The 23,680-nt window shown below is 35.7% G+C and overlaps 1 protein-coding gene across 1 annotated transcript in view; it reads left to right on the forward strand.

Annotated features, from left to right (window-relative positions):
- The window catches only part of LOC150079042 (uncharacterized), a 231,514-nt gene extending 209,904 nt beyond the window's left edge, over positions 1–21,610 (forward strand). Inside the window, exon 11 of the mRNA XM_090382501.1 lies at positions 19,755–21,610. Within this exon, the coding sequence (XP_090238627.1) occupies positions 19,755–21,446 (1,692 nt within the window). The 3' untranslated portion in view covers positions 21,447–21,610. The remainder of the gene's footprint in view (positions 1–19,754) is intronic.
- The last annotated feature ends 2,070 nt before the right edge of the window (positions 21,611–23,680 follow it).

The following is a 23,680-nucleotide window of genomic DNA, read 5'->3' on the forward strand; positions in this document are numbered from 1 at the left end:
ATTACCACTCTGTGTTCTCCCACTCAACTATCCTTTTATCCATTGTAGCAACTTGCCATTAATTCCGTACTGCTCCAATTTGTACAGTAGTCTTTGATGTGCAACAGTATCAAAAGCTTTCCTGAAATTCAAGTATGATATCAGAATTATTTTTTACATCCATTTCCTTTGTGACTACATCATAGTAACCACTCAAGTTAATCAGACAAGGCCTCCACTTAACAAACCATGCTGTGTCTGAATTATTACTGCTGTCTTCTCTAAATGATTCTGCAATGCTTCTTTAACTGTGGCTCCATTATTTTGCCCAGAACAGAAGTTAAACTAACAGGTCTGTAATTGCTCATGTCACCCTTTGATCTCCCCCTTCGTAAATTGGAAATACATTTGTGCATCTCCAGTCCAATGGGACCTCCCCTGACTCCAAGGATGCTCTCATAATTATGGCTAAGGATTTGCTTACTTCCTTTGCTTCCTCCTTCAATATAACTGGATAGATCCCATCCACCCCAATTGTCACATGACACTGTTGAGGAATATTATATAGAGTTTCCCTCTGGGATTTCCCTTAATGTTAACTTAAACTTAAAGGTATCAACAATCATTTTTAGGGACTTTAACCTCCCCAACTTTTCCTCTTTTACATAATCAAGTTATTGAAATGTTTCATGTCTTAGGAATGGTCCAAATTATTTTCTCTCCTACATACAATGACCAAATTCTAAACTTTCTTTTTACTAATTCTGCTAATTATGCTTTTGACCCAATCTTCTGCTAGATCAATACCATACCACCTTCAAAAATTCAATCATTATTAGAATCTTGTAATGAGGAGGTAATAATAACCAATTAGGTATTTTCCCCTAAACTTCTTAACAATTAAATCCTGAATTATGCATCTTAATCTTAATGCTGCTAATTATGCTTCCTTGACTTTTGACCCAATCTTCTCCTTAGATCATAACTATGTTTAACATAATGAAAATTCAGTCATCTCTTTCCTCTTGTGATAAGGAGGTAATCATAACCAAGCAGGTATATTCCTCTAAACTTCTTAATGTTAATTTTGCCCTTGAACTTTTAAAAATCTTTCCTTGGCCTCTCAACTCCTGTCCCATTGACCTGGCTGTCTCTCTTTTTTGATGTATGACTTTCCTCTTTTGCAACCAATGCAGCTTCAGAATGTGTAAAAATTTCAAACTTTTCCAAATTATTGTAGGTTCCCAACTTTCTGAAGCAGTCTGAAAGAAAGAGAAACTATTTAGAGTAAATGCCAAACAACCCTGTCTCTGATTCTGAAAACTATAAGATAGCCATGGCAGAATATGTAAGACTTAAAAGGACCTAAATTGAAACTTTTCTGTCTTCTAGGGTTTCTCCAGGCAAGAATATACCAAAAAATAATGCTTCCTTCTCTCAATCAGTTGACTCCATCAAATGGCTCAACTTTATTTGTAAGGCTGATTTCTCCTCAAGTGACCGGAGTCTCCCATCTTGACCACAGTATACCTATCAAAAAGGCAGGCAAAGTGCTTTAACTTTGAAACTCATCAGCTAAATATGTAATTAACTGGTTACCCTCATTCTGTTCAGTTCGTCCTGACACAATTCCAGATTTTATTGATAAGCTTAACAGTGTGTGTACATCTTAGACCCCCATTACCTCCATTTTCAGTAGGTGTTTGAAAGAAAGATCCTTTCCTCAGTCTTGGCTACAATATATCTTCCATGCCCAAAATTAAAATGCTTCGGCTCTTACCGTCCCATCTCTATCTCATCTTCTTTGTTGAAGATCATGTAAAATGCTTTGCTTCCTATCCTCGCCCAGCATATCCTTCCAGTTGAATTCTCAAATATACACCAAGGGAAGAAGGGAATCACCACTGTCACTAATCTATTGGAAACCTCCTTTCTTGTCACTAGTGCTCTCCATCAAAAGTAACAACTTGATATTATCCATCTCAACATCGCTGCTGCCTTTGATTCAGTTACTGTTTCCATACTCATTTCCCTTCTCAGTCAATTTTATGCAATTTCCGCTGACTTTCTCTACTTTATTAGTCTCACTTATTGGTAGGTCACTGTTCCTTTCTATTAGTTTAGATAGGTGTATAGTAAAACATTTTAGCTGGTTCCACAGGGTGGACTTCTTTCAGCTTTACTTTTTCTTGTCCTTAGCTCCCTCCTTATTTCTTGGAATTCAACTTGTCTCTCCTGTGCAGATGCCTTAAATCTGGGCCATGTCTAAGACCCTTGAGGAGGCCACTACCTGATATTCGGGTGACACTCGACTTGGTCCGGATAGTCTGTGACAGCCAAATCCTCTGTTTGCACCTTCACGATGGTGGGACTGTTAGTAATCTTGGGTGGCTACCACCCGGGTGTGAACCAACATAAGCAGGGGTCGAGGTGTGGTGCCCACACCACATGGAGGAATGCCGCCCCTCCGTGTTACCAGGCAATACTAGGTGGTAGATGACTCTCATCAATCGGTGCAATACCACCACTTTGCTTATTGGAGGCTTGAAGTGGTGAAACCCATGTTTAGTCTCCAGAACTAAGTTCCAGTCAAACCTTCCCCATCTCTTCCATCATGCAGTATGGCCGATGACTTTTGAGGTTATGATAGACGAGATCCAATCTTCCTTACATTTCAAGGGTACAGCTCTAAAATGATATTCGCAGGCCGGCCACTAGTTAGTACACCAGACTGAATCTTTAGTAACTCTTTAGGAGGTTTCTGGATCAGCTAGTGTATAATCTTGCTACCTGCCTATACTCTGCCAGATAGTGACTGGAGGGAGTCCGAGTTGTGTGTGTATGCAGAGGGCATTGTCGAGGCCAAGTTATGTAAAGGATCTGGGTATATTCTTACCATGTGTGTATGCCATATCCAAAAATTTCATTACTTCATACAGCATGTCCCCCCCCCCCAACTTTTTCTTACTATTTAATAAACCATGAATTGTCAAACTAATAGAGTAAGCTTATTTGCAAAAATATCTAAACCTCCCAAACACTTCCTAGTTCATTTCACAAATATATGTGGTCTCAATTCTAATCTCAATGATGTCCATTTCCACTTGCGGTCTGCCAAACCCCATATATTTTTTCTGACAGAATCTCAGTTATCGGTTGATTCAACTACTGCTCATCTCGGTTGCCCAAATTATTTGCTATATGATTCCTTTCACCTCAAATGTGATACTTGTGCATATATCCATTCTGATATTCCCTAACAAAGACTTGGTAATTTGGAATCTCCTCTTTTCGATCTTCTCTGGCTTAAAATCTCTTTACCTCATTCTTTCAAATTCATCTGTTGTCTCTACCGTACTCCTAACTCCACTAATCACTTGGAACTCTTTGACTTCCTCTCTTTGCAACTTGACTTTCTCCAGTCCAACTTTCCTAACAGCAAGATAATTTTCCTTGGTGATTTTAATGTTCACAACTCGAGCTGGCTTCCGTTTTCTAGTCATACAGACCCAGCTGGTCGAGATGCTGAGGCTTTTGCAATTACTAATGACTTCACACAGAGGTCCTACAATACCGGACAATCCTAATATTTACCTACAATACCGGACAATCCTAACCATACAGCCAGTGCGCTTGATCTTTTTCTCAGATTACAACTTTATGATTGTCTCTTCTCAAATGGAGCCTTTATCTCATAGCTTTTCCCAACCTCTTGTTGTTTGGTATTACAAGAATGCAAATTGGGATGACCTGTGAGATTTATTTTCTTCTTTTCTTTGGTCGCACTACTGTTTCAAAACATGGCTAAGGTAAAGAAAGCCCACGCAAGAAGCATGCAAAAGTTTGATGAAATTTACCGGTAAAAGTACTTTGCCGTAATGGCATTTGTATTGTTGCTTGCTCGGTAAACAGACGGTGGGTGTTATCGATCTGGAGTAGAAATTGAATCCCACAGGAGCTTGAAACCCTCCTGAAGTGGAGGGGGTAACCTGACCTTTTTTCTTTAGAATCACTAATTGAATTAACTAATTGAATCACGAACAGAGTCTTATTGGAAGTTCTGGTGTTGTAAAAAATGTTAGCTCTGAGAGGTTCCAAGCCGATGAGAGGTTGAAGGGAAGTTTAGTGTTAATAATCCCTTCAACCTCTCACCGGCTTGAAACCTCTCGCGGCTAGAGTTCCCACGTGTCAAAAAGAGCATCACGAGAGTATAGATAAACTTTAAATACAACACGCGCTCACTTCTCTCCCATTTGCCAACTGATGATGGTTTATTCAACGAAAGTCCCCCGTAACGACTATTGGCATCACTGGTCTTCTTTTTTCATTTTTTCATTTGCGTCCTTTAACCTCTTTATGATAATCAAGGATTGGAGATCTGCACTTCAACTTCCTTGCGCTCATTTTAAAATCTCTTTAAAATATTTTCATCCCATTCTTCGCCTTAGTTCTTTTTAATGCATCTTCCAACCTAAATTTAGCCACCATCTACCAATAAATTTATTGCAGATTTATACAAGGTGAGTACCGTTTTTTAAGCACTTGCTATTCATTTTTTATTCATTTTCAACTACTTATTTGTGTGAACTGGGCTTTTCGACCTTCACTAAAATTAAAACCTCATAGAGGAAAAGACTTAGATCTATTGATGAAGAAATGAGGCTTGCATTGTCAACGATTAAATTCCAAATAGGGGAAAGGTTGATTTGGAGTTTTGTGTTTAGTATGTTAAATGACATATGTCGCCGAAATCATTCAATAACTAGTGCTTCATTTTGGAGAATTTTGTAATTGGACTCTAATTTAATTATTGTGATAGCTGAATCTATTAGTGGGTTATGATTGTAGGAATGGATATGTTGTGTTAACTCTGTATTAGATAGGTTAGATTTAAAACTATTAAAACGATAATATGTGCGCATATTAGAGATTTTAGAAGTACCAAATTTTGTCGTCGTGCTCCCAGTGTAACAGGCCTTACGTCCGATTGGCATCGAATTAAATATATGATATTATTGTAATTCTGCATGGTGTATTTGTGTGTTGTTCTGTATGAATTAAATTTGGAGCCTAATTTATTGTACAATGAAAAAATTATGGTTATGTTTGTTTGTAAAAAATCTGTCAGAGTTATTTCACATATTGTCTGTGATAAGGGAGGAAAATTTGGGTTCCTTGTTCTTTATTATGATTATTGCGATGATGTGGGTTATTAATTCTGTTTTCAACTCTGGAAATGGTCTCTTTTATTAACTGTAATGGATATTTTCTAGCTATGAATTTTTCCATAAGGTATTTTAGTTCTATAGATAAATAATCTTGTGTATAGCTATATTTAATGGCATTGTTGTTCAACAAAAGTATTTTCACAGTGTCATGATATTGAAATAGAAATATGAGCCCAGCTTTCCAAGTATGCAAAAGGCCTTTCTTGACTGTAGGATCTTTCATCAACTTTTTTCACAACATAGCCATGATAGTTGGTTTTGGACCAAATACGGAGGATGCGGAAAGGTCAGGGAATGACCACCGCATATTCCCGGAGCAATATGGCCTTAGTTGCTAATGCTCCTAAAAACCAAATAACAACAACATAGTTGGTTTTGGACCAGGGTTGCATGGCTTATCTCCTGAAAATTTGAGTGTTTCATCCAGTAAATATCAACCCAACTGAAGAATATACACACTATTACAAACACAATATACTGATGCTTCATAGCTTTAGCCACTTTGGCACTTAATACATGCCACCACCTCACCACCTTTTGATAATTGAATGATTGACCATATTTTGTTAAAGAATGGCTCTCATTCTTCTCAGCCACAATTCTCCTCATGAGAACAGGGAATTTAAGAATTCCCACTTTCCATTTCCAACAATGCTGCCGCCATTCATTCCATTTTCCAGAAATGAGGGCAGCAAACCAGGTAGTCTCTCAGTTCCATTGTCCATACTGCAGTAAAAAGAAAATGGGTGAGAAAAACTTGGCAGCATTTTAATACTTGGAATACTGCAGTAAAGAAAAACTACCTTCCATGTTACCACCTCCAGAACGTTACATCCGGGCAATCAACTCACAGGAAGAGTAAATGGTAGTTTTACTAAGCTCTTTTCATGCCCTCTGTGGCATGAAAAGAGCTTAGTAAAACTACCTATCAACCATGTTCACTATTTGCTTCACTGTCATACTTCACTGTCTGCTTGTGTTTGGAGAAGTCTGAGTTCAATTTCTGTTGATAACTGGAGGAATTTCTAAAGTTATCTTTATTCAAAGCTGAAGTTAGCCAATCTCAGAGGGTTTTCTCTCATGAGTTATTCCAAGTTTTTCAGCCTGCACAACATGCAAATCAGCCAGTGATCACACACACTTCTACAGACTTAAACAGTTATGAATGTATGTTTATGGAACCAGTAATGCCAATACTCTTTTATTTGTGTCCTTTTCACATGTTGAGTGAAACTGCATTTGCTGTTTACTTTCAGGAATTGTGATAACCTGACACATTCCTACGCACAATGGCAATTTTGCAGTGTTGAAACAGCAATGCCACTGTGTGAAATTCTGAATTCTCCACTTTCTAAATTATTGGGAGTGCCCAGAAATTCAGAAAACCCAACTGTTGTTTCAATATCATTGTTAAAGAACATTGTCATAGGGTAGGCCTAATTGAGTATTTTGTGGGAGGAGCCAGAATTTGTAGTTTCACATCAGTTTTGCTTGTTTTTTTCCTTATTTTAAGTAAGCATTTATATCAGCATGACCACCGTCTCCCCTACTTAAAAATGTCATTCTTATTATGCATTGAACTTCATCATTAAAGCAATCTATCTTATTTTGTTAAATATCCACTCCTTTGAATGTTGTTCCTTTTAAATACATTTAAACAGCTATTTTAAATTGGGGGGAGCGCCTCCGTAGCCAGGTGGGCAGGAGCAACAGTGCGTAGCACACGCTTCTTGATTAGGCCGGGGTTCGAGCCCGTGACCACCAAATACGGAGGGTGCAGAAAGGTCAGGGAAGGACCACCACATATCCCCGGAGCAATATGGCCTCAGTTGCTAATGCTCCTAAAAAAAAAACCAAATAACAATAACAATTGATTGGGGAGAAAAGAGCTTTACTGAAATCATGATGGCAAAACAGCATCCCCAAAACTTTTTTTTGGGACACTGATCAAGGACTCCAATTGATACTCTTCTTTGCTACAGGGGCAGAGATAAGGGTTACATCTAAGTGCCAAAGTTGGAAACCCCAGCGGTGGAACTGTATGTTTTTGGTTAATTCAAAGAAATTTTGATGAAAACATTCTGTGTAGTAAGGAACTCCTCCAGTTAATCACTCTTGTTATCTGTAGAATCATTAAACCCCACATAGTAGAGCTTGCATTAGTGTCAGTAAAAATGAAAATTTGACTACTGCCCTGATAATACAAAGCTTTGGCTGCAGTCTGTCGATGTATAGGATAGCTCAATTGAAAGTATGATGTGATTATATAATTCTGAATGATGAGTAGCCCCTTATCTCTCTTTTGAATCAGTAAGGCTCCTCCAGCAAGATGTCAAGATGCACCTGTTCCATCTCTTTAGACAGTTCATTTGCATCAGCAATAAAATGCTATCCATTTATCTGTCCTACTTTGATCTCTTACAATGATTAGTTGCTGCTATGGCCAATAATTTGAGGTTCTCAGTGACCTTTTTGTAAAATTTCGTGAAGAAAGTCGCTGCGTAGAGTGACTAGTGAAAAATTCATTGCAGCCCTGGCAACTAACTAATACAATTCCTAAAATACCGTTGAAACAATATAACAGAATATATTTTGAAAATTGCAAATGCTAGTGAAACATTTTTCCTGTTTACTACAGCTATGAATTCTGCTTACCTGCTATTCTGGTCTACAGAATTCATAAAATAGCTCCGGCTAAGGTAAAGAAAGCCAACACGAGAACCACAGCAAACTATGGGAAACTTACCAGACAAACTGTTTTGCCGCTACCGCAGTTTCTCCCTGCATTCTTGGTAAACAGAGTGCATATCAGTAACAGCAGTAGAAGTCGAGATCGATATATTGATTGAGATGTAGGCATGACAGATGATGTAATGATTAGTTTTTTTCTCATTATTAAAACCAGTTAGGTTAGGAAATAATAGGAAAAGAAAGAAAGAAAGATTTGTTACACACACATGTATCATAACATCAACCAATCACTTAACGCAATGATGTTATCTTCTGTTGTGTTCACACACCAATCTGTACATCATCTGTCATGCCTACGTATCAATCAGTATATTGTTCTCTACTTCTACTGCCGCCACTGATAACAGCACCAAGTGCACACAAAAAATGGATGATCCATTTTTAGCTAAGCTCTACTGTGGATTAAGTAACCATGAAATAACTAAGTTTCCTCTTTAATGCACAATTTTTCAAAAGCACTGTTTACCGAGAATGTAGGGAGAAACTGCAGTAGCGGCAAAGCAGTTTGTCTGATAAGTTTGCCGTGGTTCTCGTGTTGGCATTTTTGCCTCTTCTGGTATCCAGAGAATCCTCAAGGTGTAGTTTAAAACAAATGCCAAGTTTTGGTGAGAAAAGAAAGAAATGCATGTTTTTGCAGATTATTTCTGCTAACTATTCAGGAAATATCCATGACCTTTTTGGAAAGCTAATCTCTATTATTGGTCAGTCAAGAAACTCTATGAGATGTAAATTGAAAGCCAATTTGGAAATTGAAAGCTGATCTAACTGGATTAATTACTTATTGTACAAGCCCTGCTGTGAGAGATATAAAGTGGCAGAGCCCTTCTGAAGTTGTTGTTATTTGGTTTTTAGGAGCATTAGCAACTAAGGCCATATTGCTCCCGGAATATGCGGTGGTCATTCCCTGACCTTTCCGCATCCTCCATATTTGGTGGTGATGGGCTCGAACCCCGGTCTAATCAAGAAGCATGTGCTACGCACTGCTGCTCCTTCCCACCTGGCTACGGAGGCGCCCCTTCTGAAGTGAAACAAATGGAGTTACATAGTGTATCTGAAAAGTAATACTAGGGCTGCAGCATATGGAAATAATAGGATATGTCCATTAATAAAAATTCTGAAAAAAAAACAAAAAAGAAAAAGAAAAAAAAACATGTTTTGGTAGGAATGCAGTCATTTCCCTTTCATCTTCATTTTTAAGTTCAGAAAGGGAAAAGTCAACCAAATCCAAAATTTGGTGAATGTGGGATTGATCTCAATAATCTCCTTTGTAACAGAAATCTTTGTTTTTGTTGCACATTCCACACTAATTGTTCAAAGATTTCTTTTGCAAAAAAAAAAGTGTTACTGAGATCAACTGATTCTTAACCCCCCCCCCCCCGCCATTCACCAGCAACTCCACTGACTTCGTTTTTCTGAAATTAAAAATGAAGATGAAAGGGAAACGATTTTATATTGTCCAAAACATCAAAAAGAATGTAACCAGCCCTCTCAAGGAGAGAGTTAGGCACATTCTTTGGCTATTTGGAAGAGTTTCAAGAATGCTTTGAACAATTAAAAGAAAAGTGTAGAGTTGAGTAGGGTCTATTTTGAATGATTTTTCTTTTTTTTTTTTTTTTTTTGTCTCATTACTTTTCAGACACACTGTACATATCCAGGGGTGATATATATGCAATAATTTCAGTTATGCGTATTTCATTTATATTATGAGGTGTGATCAAAAAGCTCAGGGCTAAATTAATATTTAAGAAATTATGACCCTTACTGGCTACTCAAATGACCCTTTTCATAGTAGTCTCCATGTCACTATATACACAATTCCATCACTTCTTCAACTTCCGGAAGCAATCCTGATTGACTTCTTTTGGAATTGCCAATAGTTTTGTTTACAAGCTTAAAGTTCCGTTCAAGGGAACTTTAAGCTTGTAAACAAAATGAAAAATATCACAAGAGCTAAATCCAGTGACTATGATGAATAGATCCTAAGAAATTCTTGAATGGAAAGTTACAAGTGTGCAAGAGCATTGTCATAATGTAATGATTGACTTCTTTTGGAATTGCTAATAGTTCCATTCAAGGGAACTTTAATAAGCTTGTAAATAAAATGAAAAATATCACAAAAATATCCAGTGACTATGATGAATAGATCATAAGAAATTCTTGAATGGAAAGTGACAAGTGTACAAGGGCATTGTCATAATGTAGTTATCAATTCCCTGAAGGCTATTTTTCTGTCCATGTTCTCAAAACAGCTTCACATAATCACTATAGAACTGTTTTGTAGTATTCGTGGTTCACTGTTTGACCATATGGAACAAATTTATAATATACAATGTCCCTATTGGTCAAAAAATAGAATAAGTATGATCTTGTAAGTGGAGAAGACAGAGCCTTTTGATGAGAGGACCAGGCATTCCTTTCCAATTCATAGCCACCCACAATTAGTTCCCCAATAATGACAGAAGAAACAGTGTGGATCAGTAGCAGCAGCATGCAGAAAAAAAGATCCTTACATGCCCGAACTTGCTGCACTCTTTGATCATCATTGAGGATGGAAGCTACAAACTTGGCTCAAACGTGTTCCATAAGAAATACCAGTTTCACTAGCTATTTCATGGATAGTTAAACATCGATTGCTCCTGAGGAGATCAAAACTTGAGAACCATTAGTTTTCGAAGTTGAAGTTTGGTGGCCAGAGCAAAGATCATCTTTGCTGGGCAAGTGTCCCTCTTTAAACTCAGCAAACCATTGAAAAGTCTTTGAATAATACATAGCTTCATTTCCAAAAGCTGTTAACATTTTGTGGATTTTCATTGTGCATTTTCCATAATCACATTGTACCGATGTGGGATTTACTTAAAGATGCAATTACCATCAGGGGTAAAGGGAAGGATTTTTGCTTTTGTAAAGGTGATGGCAGTGGGACCAAGTGATGATGTTACTGACAGCAAATTCTAAATGGGAAGCATTCAAGGAAGTAATCTTGGAAGCTACCAGGCTTTTTGTTCCAACTAAGAAATACTGTTCAAGGTTTAGACTTAAATGAATGTCACATGAACTATTGAGACTCGTGATAGAGAAGAAAAATGCATGGGATGCATACAAATTATCGGGCAACACAGAAGCCTATGGTAGATATACGCGTGTGTAATCAAATCACAAAAGAGGTTAGGCAAGCGAAGGTAAATCACAAGAAATCTTTGGCAAAGTATGCAAAGAAAAACAGCAAAGACTTCATTATTTATGTATGTAAACTCTAGAAGGAAGGGGATGAATCAGATTGGCCCACTTGATATCAGTGATTCGACTATTGATGATCATGCTCAGATAGACAAACTGAATGGGTAGTTTGCACTACATTCACATGTGAGGAATTCTGTAGGGAAGTGGAGGATAGAAGCTTATTAAACTCTAACAGGGAGCTAAATGTTTTTGTAATAACTGAGAACAAAGTGGAGGAGAAATTGTTGAAACTGAACATAAAAAAGGCACCTGGGGTGGATGGGATCATTCCAGTTATATTAAAGGAGGCATAGTATGAATCAGAGCTGTAATACTCAATATGTTCTACGTTGATAATAATATTAGTAAATTAATAAGAGGAGTATACCTCAATATAGTACGTGGAACACTTCCGTATGATACCCTCCAGAAATTAAAACGGAAAAAACGAAAAAATCGACAACTTACCGGTACATTAAAATAAAATATAAATAATTAAAGTAAAATATAAATAATTAAATAATCAATTTAACACAATTCAAAATCAATTCAAAACAATTAAAATTCAAATTAACGCAATTAAAAGAATCTAACGAAAAAATTCAAAACGATTTTCCTTCCTGAAGCTGACAATGCTTTTCGACTGACTGTCGTGATCACAGGAATGAAAATTACCGAATCAGGCTAAACCTGCAACTTAAATAGTGATTATGTGTCTTCGCGCATGCGCGTAAAGGTCCACGCATCGGAGATCAAATATGGCCGCCGAACATTAACAGAATTCTCGTGTAATTTAATTTCAACGGTTTCTGCAATTAATAGTCGCGTATAATTACGTTGAACGTTAAGTATTTTGGCCTCGTTAAATAAAAAAGTATGTTTTTCGTTAATGGCATGAAAGGCTAATTCTGACGCTGCTGAACGAGAAGCACGAACTGAGGATTCGTGTTGATTTACCCGAATATTAAGAGAAAACCGCGTCGAACCCTGATAAGACGAGTCGCAATCACCGCAAGAAATGTTGTATACTAGATCATTAATTTGTGTTGCGAACGCGGAAAGAACCGAGCGATTGTTCAGTATAGTGTGTAACTTCCGTATAGGCCTAGCTATAATTTTAAATTCGGTATCTTTAAAGAATCTGTTAAGCTGTTTGTGCCACTGTTCAACATATGGGACAGAAATAAAGTATTTTTTGATATTACTATTGTTGATTGGTGCAGTATTTTGTATCCTATCCTTAGCTTGTACCCTAATTCGATTTATTGTGTTAATGGGATAACCCCTGTTCAAGAATCTGCTAGTTAATATTTGTATTTCTGAGTCCAAAGCAGAATCCATCGTTGAATATTTATAGGCATTTAGAAATTGATTAAAGATAACCGATCTTTTGTAGGTGAACGGGTGGTAGCTATTATAATGTAGAAGCATACCGGTGTTTGTGGGTTTCCGATAGATGCTAAATTGTATTTTGTTCGAGTCCCGGGTAAGCGTGAAATTTAGAAAGTTTAATGACTTAGTATCTGTATCTTCCCTTTCCAATGTAAATTTGAGTCTAGAATGAATATTATTAAACGAATGTAGAATGTCTTGGATAGTACTACTATCGGTAATAACTAGAACATCGTCTAAATACCTCCCATAGTATGTGATACGGGGACGAAAAGGTGTCAAATGTATCTGCTCAATCGTTGAGAGATAGATCTCTGACATTAAGCCACTCAGACTCAAACCCATTGGTAATCCAAAAATTTGTTTGTACACCTTGTCTCGAAAGGTGATGTAGTTAGCCTCAACTAATAGTTTAATTAAGTGAAAAAGTTCCTTAATAGGCAGCTTCGTATAATTAATCGGTGTCGAGTTTTTATTTAACATATCCCAAATAATATCTAATGTGTATTCAACGTTTACATTCGTATATAATGAGGTAACATCTAATGAGAATAAATTGTCATTGTCGCCGAGTCTACAGTCTTTAAGATTATTAAATAATGTATCGTAATTCTTAATCGCAAATTTATAACCTGTCTAAAAGGTTTTATAATGTTATATACATGTGTGGCTAAGGCTGAAAATGCCGAGTTCCTGTAGGAAACAATAGGTCGAATCGGAAATCCAGGCTTGTGTAATTTTACCTGACCAAAAAGTGCAGGAATATTGTATGTTCTGGACTTCAATTCCTTCAACTGAACCATAGTAATGTAGTCGTTTTTACGATATGTGGTTAACGTTTTATTGTATTGATTTACCAAATTGGTAAACAGTGTCGGGTCCACTTCACGATAAGTGGAGGTATCAGACACAACTGAATCTAACTTATTAATATAATCATGTTTATCTAGTATTACCACTGTATCTCCTTTATCTGCCCTCTGTATAATAATGTCCTTATTTTCTCGAAGTTCTCGTAAAGTTGAACTGTATTAATTTACTAATATTAAAGGAGGCAGTAAAGGAAGTAAGCAAACCCTTAACCATAATTATGAAAGCTTCCTTGTACTCAGGGGAGGTCCCTACGAATTGGAGATGTGCAAATGTATCCCTTAGTTCACAAAGCAGATGAAACGGTGACACAAGTAATTTGATTACAGCCTATTAGCTTAACTTCTGTTCCAGGGGAAAAAATGGAGTCTGGTTAAAGAAGCATTGCAGGATCATCTAGACAAGACTGCAATAATAATACAGACCACAGCATGGGTTTCTTAAAGGGAAGTCTTGTCTGACCAATTTGATTGGATACTATGATGTGGTCACAAAGAAACTGGATGCAAAAAATAATTTTTCTATCATATACTTGGATTTCAGGAAAGCTTTTGATACTGTTGCACATGGAAGACTATTTACAAATTGGAGAAGTATGGCATTAAGGGCAAGTTGCTACAATGGATAAAAGGATGGTTGAGTGGGAGAAGACAGAGTGGTAATCATTGGACACTGCTTTTCATGGACTAATGTTATTAGTGGAGTTCCCCAGAGTTCGGTGTTGGGCCCATTGTTGTTTTATATATTTATTAATGACAGTCGATTACGGTTATTTGGGACACATCGGGACTAGTGCATTTTGGCCCGATTAAACGGCTGTCCCAATTATCCAAAGTTTCACGTAAAAAAAAAAGTTAAAAATACAATGGACCCCCGCTTTACAATTGGTTCACTGTACAATCAAATCATGTTACAATGGAGTCACCATAGTAAAGTACCATTCACTATATGATGTGTAGTAAGTGCCAGTCATTGTGCTCACGTTTGTGAATTGAATTTTAATTCTATTAAACAGTGATTCTAATTAGCAAAAATAGGAGGAATATTAGCCACAGGCTATAAAAGTAAAGATATATTAAGCACAAATTTACCTTTTATTACCTTACCAATTAAAAAATTAAATGATACACGAAAATCGGAAGAATATACGTGACAATCGGAATAATTAATACGTACTGTAATATGTACATACTAACTAGTTGACATTTCTGTTCACTGACATTTGTGGGTGGGGGTTAAAATTTAAAACAGTAAAAAGATAAGCAATCAATAACAAAGAACAAGGCACACACAAATTGCAAGTAACACGATATGCGCAAGCGAGAGAACGGAGTAACAAGTTACGAAGCTTTAAAAATAGTAATGAAGAGAAGATTCTGAAAATTAATTTTTTTATATGGTTGAAGATTCCATTGAAGTGTAAACACAATTCACCATAATAAACCACAGAATTCCAGCTGTCGGTATTATCGCAAATTCAATAAGATTGAGTTTACTGTCCGTTTATGATAGATTGCACTAACAGAAAAGCCCAATAAACAGGTGACTGCTGATTGTTTTTATTGTTTTATGGTTGTGACCTCCAGAAATCGGTCGGAGACAACCGTACAGTAATCTCCAGTGCTGCAGTCTCCTGTCCCGATTAAACAGCATGTTGTCCCAATTAAGCGAAGCAAACTCTGGCTGTTTTTTCGATTGGGTTCTGTTTTTTAAGATTTGCCCCAAATAAACGGCTGCCCCGATTAACCGGTGGCCCAAATTACCGGAATCCACTGTATATCGGGCTTAATGTCAAAGATTGCAAATAACACAAAGTTTCTAGAAGAGTTGAGCAGATGGGCTGAGAAGTGGCAACTGAAATTTAACATTTACAAATGCAAAGTACTGCATGTGGGTAGCAGTAACCCTCAGAGAAACGTACCAACTGTGTGGTGCTACACTCAGGGTAGTGGAGAATGAAAAAGACCTGGTGGTAATTATGCAGTCAGATATGAAGTTTTCTGAGCAGTGCAGACAGGCTGCCAGAGCAGATCATGGGGTTGTCGATGACGTACATGAATTTTACTAGTAGGGATAAGGAGGTGATTATCCCTTTGTATAAGTCAATGGTCAGGCCACACCTTGAGTACTGCATACAGGTCTGAAGACCTTGTTTTAGGAAGGATGTAGAGTTTCTAGAGTGAGTACAGAGAAGGGCAACAAGATTGGTGAGGGGAACAAAGGGATGCTCTTACCAAGAAGGCTTAAATGCAACCAGCATACTAGGTGTGATCAAAATGGTCACACCTAGTATGCTGGTTGCTTTTGAAGGAACAATTTTGCAGCAGTTTAAGATACTCATTATGGTTAAAGTACCCAATACAAAGTTACATATTTGGAATTTTCTTATACTCCAGTGACTATTAAGCTGCATTATAATGATATCAAATAAATAATGTTATTGATAATGCTTATTAACTATTTCTTATATGTATTCTGTACACTGAATCCAGTGGTGCCATTGTTTTACTGTAGTATCAATATTTTAGTTTCAATTGTAGATTTTATGTTTTGTGATATTTATATGAATTACACAAGTTCATACCAGTGCTATGATATATAGGAGCCTATAATATTCATATAATAAGGTCTCTCGTTTTTTTTTTTTTTTTGCAGTTTGCTATGTCTACCAAAAAAAGGTGTAAATCATCACCATACTCATTCTGCTATGTTTGTAAATATTATATAAGCCTGAGATAGTTGAGATATAACATTGATGTGCCAAGTTTTGTTCTGCATATGAAGCCTGCTTTGAAATGCCTACTGATGATCAAGATAAGCTGCAAGAAAAAACAACCTCATTACTGCAGCAGTAGTTACAGATCAAGATTAAAGGAAAATAGGTATGCTGTCGGTTTGTTCACAGGGAGTCTCAGTCAAAAAATATTTCAGCTAAGGGTCATCGCTAGTTTAAATAATCTCTTAAATTTTATAAAACTAATTATTTTAACAAGTGACTTGGATAATTCCACAAAATTTACCGAGAGATTAGTGTGACCCCCTTATAAACAATCATTCACTCTATAAATCTGAAGCCCATCCTTACCATGGATTATTGTTTCCACATCTGGGGGTAATGTCCCGAAACCACCATCAAACTTGTGATTCATTTGAAAAAAGGACAGTGGTTAATTAATGACCCATCTCTTACAGAGTCTCTCCATTCTCTTTATCATAGACATTCAATTTCTGCTGCATGCTTTTTATTAGATACTTCTATAAGGTATGCTTCAGAAATGGCATCTGTAATACCCCCACTCTTCCAAACTAGTCCAGACCCATGCCCCAACCAATCAACATCCACTTCTCTCCAACTCGAAACTCACAGAATCACCTTTTCATTTCCCTTCCTTCTTCAGTTTTATGAAACAGTCCTTCACTTTTATTATTATTTCCCATAGATTCCAAATACTGTGTTACCAAGCATAGGTTCTAATAACTTTCGTGTCTGGGGTTTCCATAAAAATAATAATAGTAATAATAATTAAAATGACTTGCTTCCATCAGCCTATGAAGCTTGTACTGGTGAAACTGTGTTAAAGCATTGGGTCCTTAAGATGACGGCTTCAAGCATATACAATGCGCCATAAAAAACCAAACCAATCAATCAATCATTCAAGCATATACAATTTATATTTCCAAAGTGTCTAATGCAAAAGTGAAAGTGGCATATTTATTGGTCAACAGGTTAAGCAGATGTTGGCTTCACAAGAGAACTGGGAGACAGTGAATGACTTTCTTGATAACATTAATTTGCTAATGAGCCTACCATAATTTTAATCTTCATCTCTGAAGTCTGCCAGTTCTTTCTTCTTTACAAAATAATCATTTCAAAGCAGATACACTTGCACCATCTACAATCCCTCTCATAGAAGTACTCTTGGAAGCCGTTTCTTTATAAATCTTTGAATGCCAATGTTGAGGCAAGAGATTCTCAATCTTCTTTAATGCCCTTGTGCCACTTGGAATTTGCAGTCTTCCTCAAATATTTGTCTCTGTAATCCTCTAGTTTATTTCACAGTTTCTGTAGTACTCATGTCAAACACATGATATGAGTGCTACAGAAGCCAGATATACTAACATTGCTGTGTCCAAATCTTCTATTATGCAGTTTACAAAACAGTTCACACTAACAATATATAATTCAAGGCCACTTTGCAGCTGGCCTTGAATTCTAGTCAGTGAATTCTTGGATATAGATTCTCCTGCCATTCTCCAAATTAAGTTATTATCCTTTCTTCAAAGTGGCTGACAAGTTGACTGAAAATTATGGAAAAATGGGATGCAGAATTGCAATCAAGCTTTATTACTTGCATTCTCACCTGAAATTTTTCAGACCAAATCAACCTATGTGATTTTGGTGAAAAGCATAGGGGTTTTTGCCAATACATACAGTTAATGAAGAGAAAGTACCAAGGAAGGTGAGTATGGTTAGCAACCATTCAGGCTGATCACATTGACCACAAAAGACAGTCATTGAAATGTACATTTTAAATTTTCTTTGATTAACCAGATGAGAGTTTCTTCTTTTTAATTTGTTTGTTATTTTTTTAGCTTGTTTATCTTGTAGCAAAAATTAATTTTCTCTTCTGTACAGAAGTTAAACATGTTAACAAATCTCATGTAGTGTTAACTTTTTCTTTCATCTTTAGCAAACCATTGATACTATTCAAAAAGTAAGTTCATATTCAGAATAATCATACCGAAAGCCATAAAGAAATACCAAGAAATGTAGATAAACAGAAACTTTTTGAAAATTTGTTACAGTGTTATAGACGGGGGTATTGTAATGTGTGGGACCCACTTCGGGGATGGATTTAGGACCTATAAACAATAATAAAAGTCCATGTAAATGTACGCCTGATTTCACCTTGTTTCCAGGTTACAGCTATTTTTGTGTTCCAACACTTAACTGCTTACATTTACAGGAAATGCTCAAAATGACTACTGTGCACCTGAATAAAAGCCTGCAGATTCCTCATTATAGATCTCACCTGCTACAACATAAGTTCCAGTTGTCTATTGGATTTACTGTTCTAGTGTTGATGGATCTCCCACCATCTGAAACGAGTTTCAGAGGGTAGATCACTTGTTTCATTTAGAACCAGTTTCCACAAGGCATTCATGTATTCTCTGAAAGGTCTTCTTATTTGGCACATGGATTAGGGAAGTTTTCTGCATACAGATGTCTTGTCTTGGCTGCATTGCATCTAGCAAGTCCATAAATGAGATGTGTATCTGCCATCTCTCAATTTGAATAAACCTCCATTATCGTAGTAAATGCTCAGTATCAAAATGTTAATAACAAGTTCCAAATGTAGTGTCCTTGTCAGAACTAACTGAAATTACTCAAAGAACACTATGGATCTTCTTTACAACTATCAGGGCCCTCTATGAGATATCGAGCATTGTTTGTGAACAGTTGATTGGAGCCAGATATGCTGAATCAGTTTGTGGGAAGAATTTCTGAAACACAGAAATGTGTTTCAGAAATTCGGAAACAAGGTGAAATCAGACTTGTTTACATGATTTTTTTTTTTTTTTTTTTTTTTTATCAGGTCCTAAATCCTTCCATGAAGTTGGTCTCACGTGTTATAACACACTGTATATATTTTTAATTTCCCCATATTAATAATTTATAAATTATTAATAAAAAGCAGTTTGCTCTACTAATCCTATAAAAAAATTAATTTTAAAAAAATTTGCACTTTGGTTTATCCCCCTGACCAAATTTAAATTGGGGAGATAAACATTCCTCAAATGTGGTGTGGATTTGCAATAGAACCTCTGCCCTTTGGCATTTCCTTAATTAAAATGCTAACGTTAAGTTTTAGGAAAGGGGTATATTGTAGATGATCTGTTATGTACCATCCAATCTGTTTTGCATGGAACATAAACAGCAGTCTGCTGCTGCTGTCTAGAGCAGCTGGGGTCAGAAATACAATTGAAAAATGAGAAATTGTTTTTCATTAGAAAATGGTCCAATGATTTGCTTAAAAGTTGCTTTTTATTTTTTTTAATATAAAAAAGCAGTTTTCTCTATTAATTCTATAAAAAAATTAATTTTAAAAAATATTTGCACTTCTTTGGTTTATCCCCCTGACCAAATTTAAATTGGGGAGACAAATTTCCCCCTCCATAAAACATGATACCATTTTAACATAGTACTTTCACCAAATTAAATATTAACTATAACAACTTATATGTATATAATCATAATATTGATGCAGATTGATAAGATGATTTATTTATTTTTTTTTTTTTTTTGTCTCCCAGCCTATTCCTTCAAAGCCTCAGTTTAGTTCTACACCTCCCATTGATATTGCTAAAATGCTGAACACAATTCGTCAACAGGCAAGTCAAACTGTGGGACCAAATACTAGTAGTTTTGGCAATCAACAAAGTGAATTTTGGCAAAATATCTTATCAGGCACATTACCACCACCTTCTGCTAATTCCTCATTCATTTCAGCATTGTCTAGGAATATTAATGACACCACTAAAGACAGGCCTAATAATGCTGTTCCAAGAACACACACATCCCTCAATCAAGAATCATCATCACGAGATCCAAGAGCGCAAAACCCAGATAGGTTGCCAGTCATAAGAGATCCAAGGCTTCAAAATCGTGATCCTAGGATTTCAGGAGTTGTCACTAGAGACTTACGGACAGGTGGAACTAATATGGTAAATGAACAGTCATCTGTTAGTATCTTTAATGATCCACGAAGTGGAAATAGTGACAAATTAAGAGAATTGCATAATGTTCTACAAAATAAACCCGCTGTTGTTGTTGAAGGTGGAAAAAGTGGAAATATCCCATACAAGTTAAGAGCTATAGCTACTTCTCAACCCAATTATTCTTCTTATGTTGTAGCTAGTCAGTCTGATCCTAAACTTTTAAATGATCCACGATTAAAAAAATATTTTGAACAATTCCAACAGCAGCAGCAGCATTCACACAAGCAGTTTTCCCATGATAAGAATGCAACAGGATATCAAAATAAAGGTCTAATTGGAGAGAACCAAGGGAACAGCGCAAAATTGCACAGTTCAGCTTTAGTTGCAAGTGGTCCTGATCCTTGGCAACTTCCTGATATAAAGCTACCAGCAGTGCAAATTGCTGATCCACGAATATCAAAGCTTGTCCTCACAGATCCTCGTGTAGTAAGGCAACAGGGAAGTTTAACTCCACCTCAAAATAGTACTGGAGAAGCTAACTTGTCTACTGTTTCCTCTCCTTCTGTGTCTGCAGTATCATCTTCACTTATGGTAACATCAACTCATCTTCCTCGTGCAATAACTGACCCCCGTCTTGCAAGGCTACATCACCCTCTGGATCCCAGAAGAGTTCGTCATGCAACTGAACCTAACCAACAACAGACAGAAAGTTCTGCACAGCAGTCCGTGAGGAAGAAAACTATTACTTTGAGTGATAATGCTTATGATGTGTTACCTTCTTCCATTCCTGTTTCTAAGGATAACAGCTTTCCAAGAAGACTGCCTTCTGATACACAGTTAACAGTTGTTCAGAATAATAGCGTAAGTGAAAGTAAAAATTCACCAGATCAGGAAATAACAGAAGCTGTAAATAAAGACGATGAGAAGAAGCAAAAAGTGACTTCTACTTACAACAGGAAAAGTAGTATGGATTATGCTTCTCCTTTGAATTCATATGATGACTGTAATTCCATTAGTTCAGGTTATAATAATTATAACAGAAGGCCTAAGCAAAGGATTCAGAATTCAATTGCAAGTTCACAAACAACCATTCCAGAACATCATTCTTCTGTCAGTTCATCAACAGATTCTCAGCCATTGTCTTCCCAGGAATCTTTGAGTCTTAATTCCCCCACTTCGTTTGCAAATAGTGAAATTCCTGTGTCTACAGTTAATCCTCTAGATGAAACTTCGTCATTAAAGGATATGTTTAAAACCATTGATCCAACTGCATCACCATTCTGTTAGTAGTTTCATTTTGCATAAGTATATGGCAAGTACATAACAGTTTGGTCCTTTAAGCAGTTGGCATGTGAGGATGCATAAACTTACATTTTGGTGCTCATGAAGATAGTTGAATCCTCTCATGCCAGTGTATTTATGTATGTAATGTATGTATGTAAGTATATACTTGTTTCTGATACTTTTGTACTTCTAAAAATGTTATTTTTTTGTTTATTCATTCATGTAAAAAATCTTGTTGGATGATGATGCAATTTACTTGTGAAATGTTTTCTGTTGAGATTTAGTTCATGGTGGTTGGGAATATATATATATATATATATATAAATATATATGTATATATATAAAGCATCATGGCTGTAATATAAATCTACCCCTGTATTTACCACTGTGATGGAAATTACATACCAAGTTCACTGGCTCTGTTTTATAATGTAAAGGAAAGGTCACTTTTGTAAATATAATCATACTAACTTATATATAAATCAAATTAATATGATTTAAGCATTCTGAATTATTCAGTTCTAAGTCACAGCTTAACCTCTTTAGGTAATTGCTACTTTCCTGGTAAAATGCTCATTTAGTTTTCAAAACTTATAAATTATTTGGTAATTTTGTTAGAGAACTTCAAGTATGCTAGTAATTTGCTGTTCTGGCATGAAAATATATTCTCTCCACCAGGGTATTTGGTTATACAGTATTACTCCTACCTTATATTATCTTTTAAGTTAATATGGGCTATATATTAATGCTAATATATAGTATTAATTTTTGCCAATTTGGCATTGGCAACATCTATACTGGTATTTAAAATAATAACATAGAATAGTATGTTTTTCTGGGGGGTTTCACAAGCATGTAAAATGTTTTGATTCTGTTCTTGCAAGAAATTTGTGATAAAAAAAAAAAAGCCAATTTAGTATTTTGGTTTCCATCCTTGTTGCTTTAGTATTCTTTCCAAATGGATAGTTCATTGCAGTCCTTATAAATAGATACTTAGAAATATGTAAATCAGTGCAAGTGATATTTTATTTTATTTATTTATTTTATTTTATTATTTTTTTTTTTTTTTTTTAGTTTGAATGTCCATGTATAATATTTTTTACTATAATTGAATTCAACTGATTTTCTAAACATAAATTCATGAGAGGAAAGAGAATCCTTTAAACTTTTGAGTAATAAATTGCCTAATCCCGGCATTCAAAAGTAAATTAATTAATTGCCACTAAATAATGCTGTTAAAATTCTAGACAAACTTAGTATTTATTTACAGTGCAGCAATATTCATATATTCGTGTAATCAGATTTTAGATTTACTTTCATACAAAATTGTCTGTTCTTTAGACAACACTTTTCATCCATATTTCAGAAAAAATTATATATTTCTCTTTATGCATTGTATATATATTTCTTTAGTTAGGTAACTTAGAAGCTTTTTTGAGTGTGCTTATCATGACCCATTATTATGACAGGAGTTACATTGAGCTTCTGTAAAAATTATATGAAGAAACTACTTTTGATGAAGTGAATAATGATTATACTAATTTTTACAAACATTATGTAAAAGTTGCATACATGTTACATTCCTTGAGTATTTAATTATTGCCTTGAAATATGTTTAAACTAAACATATCCCAGAGTGACTTCAGTTACTTAAACATTCCTATACTACCAAAAATATACAAAATATAAACTTTATCATGATTGAGAAACTGATTGTTTATATCAATCTGCATTTATAATATTCAGTCCTTGTTGCACATACATTTCGTATTTCATCAATAATGTTTTACTTAAATGAATTTAAATGTTCAACCTCAGATTATGTTGCCATCCTCAAAAACATTATAAAATCCAGTGACCTTGCCAATCTAACTAATGTTTCAACTTAATATAATAAGTTGAAGTTTTATCACAATCTTTTTTTATCATTGTTTCTAAAAAGATGTGTGAAAGGACATATTTTAATAAACTTATTTAGGAGTTGATCTATAATTATTGTAGATAGAATATTAAGGCTGCTTTGATTCCAAGTCGCTCCCATTCCTAAATAGAACACGTTCATGTGGCATCTAAATTTTATTATAAAACTTCATTTTTAGCTTTTTTATTGAATTGTCAATAGTCTTTTAGATTCTTATCAAGTCACCACAGAACCAAAATGCTGCAGACTAAAAACAGCGCCAGTCAAAATGCGAAGAATTATACACCACTATGCAGTAAATGTTACAATGAAAAAA

Source organism: Mastigoproctus giganteus, chromosome 10 (genome assembly GCF_048544385.1).
Source record: "Mastigoproctus giganteus isolate SK-2022 chromosome 10, ASM4854438v1, whole genome shotgun sequence".
NCBI classification, from domain to species: domain Eukaryota; kingdom Metazoa; phylum Arthropoda; class Arachnida; order Uropygi; family Thelyphonidae; genus Mastigoproctus; species Mastigoproctus giganteus.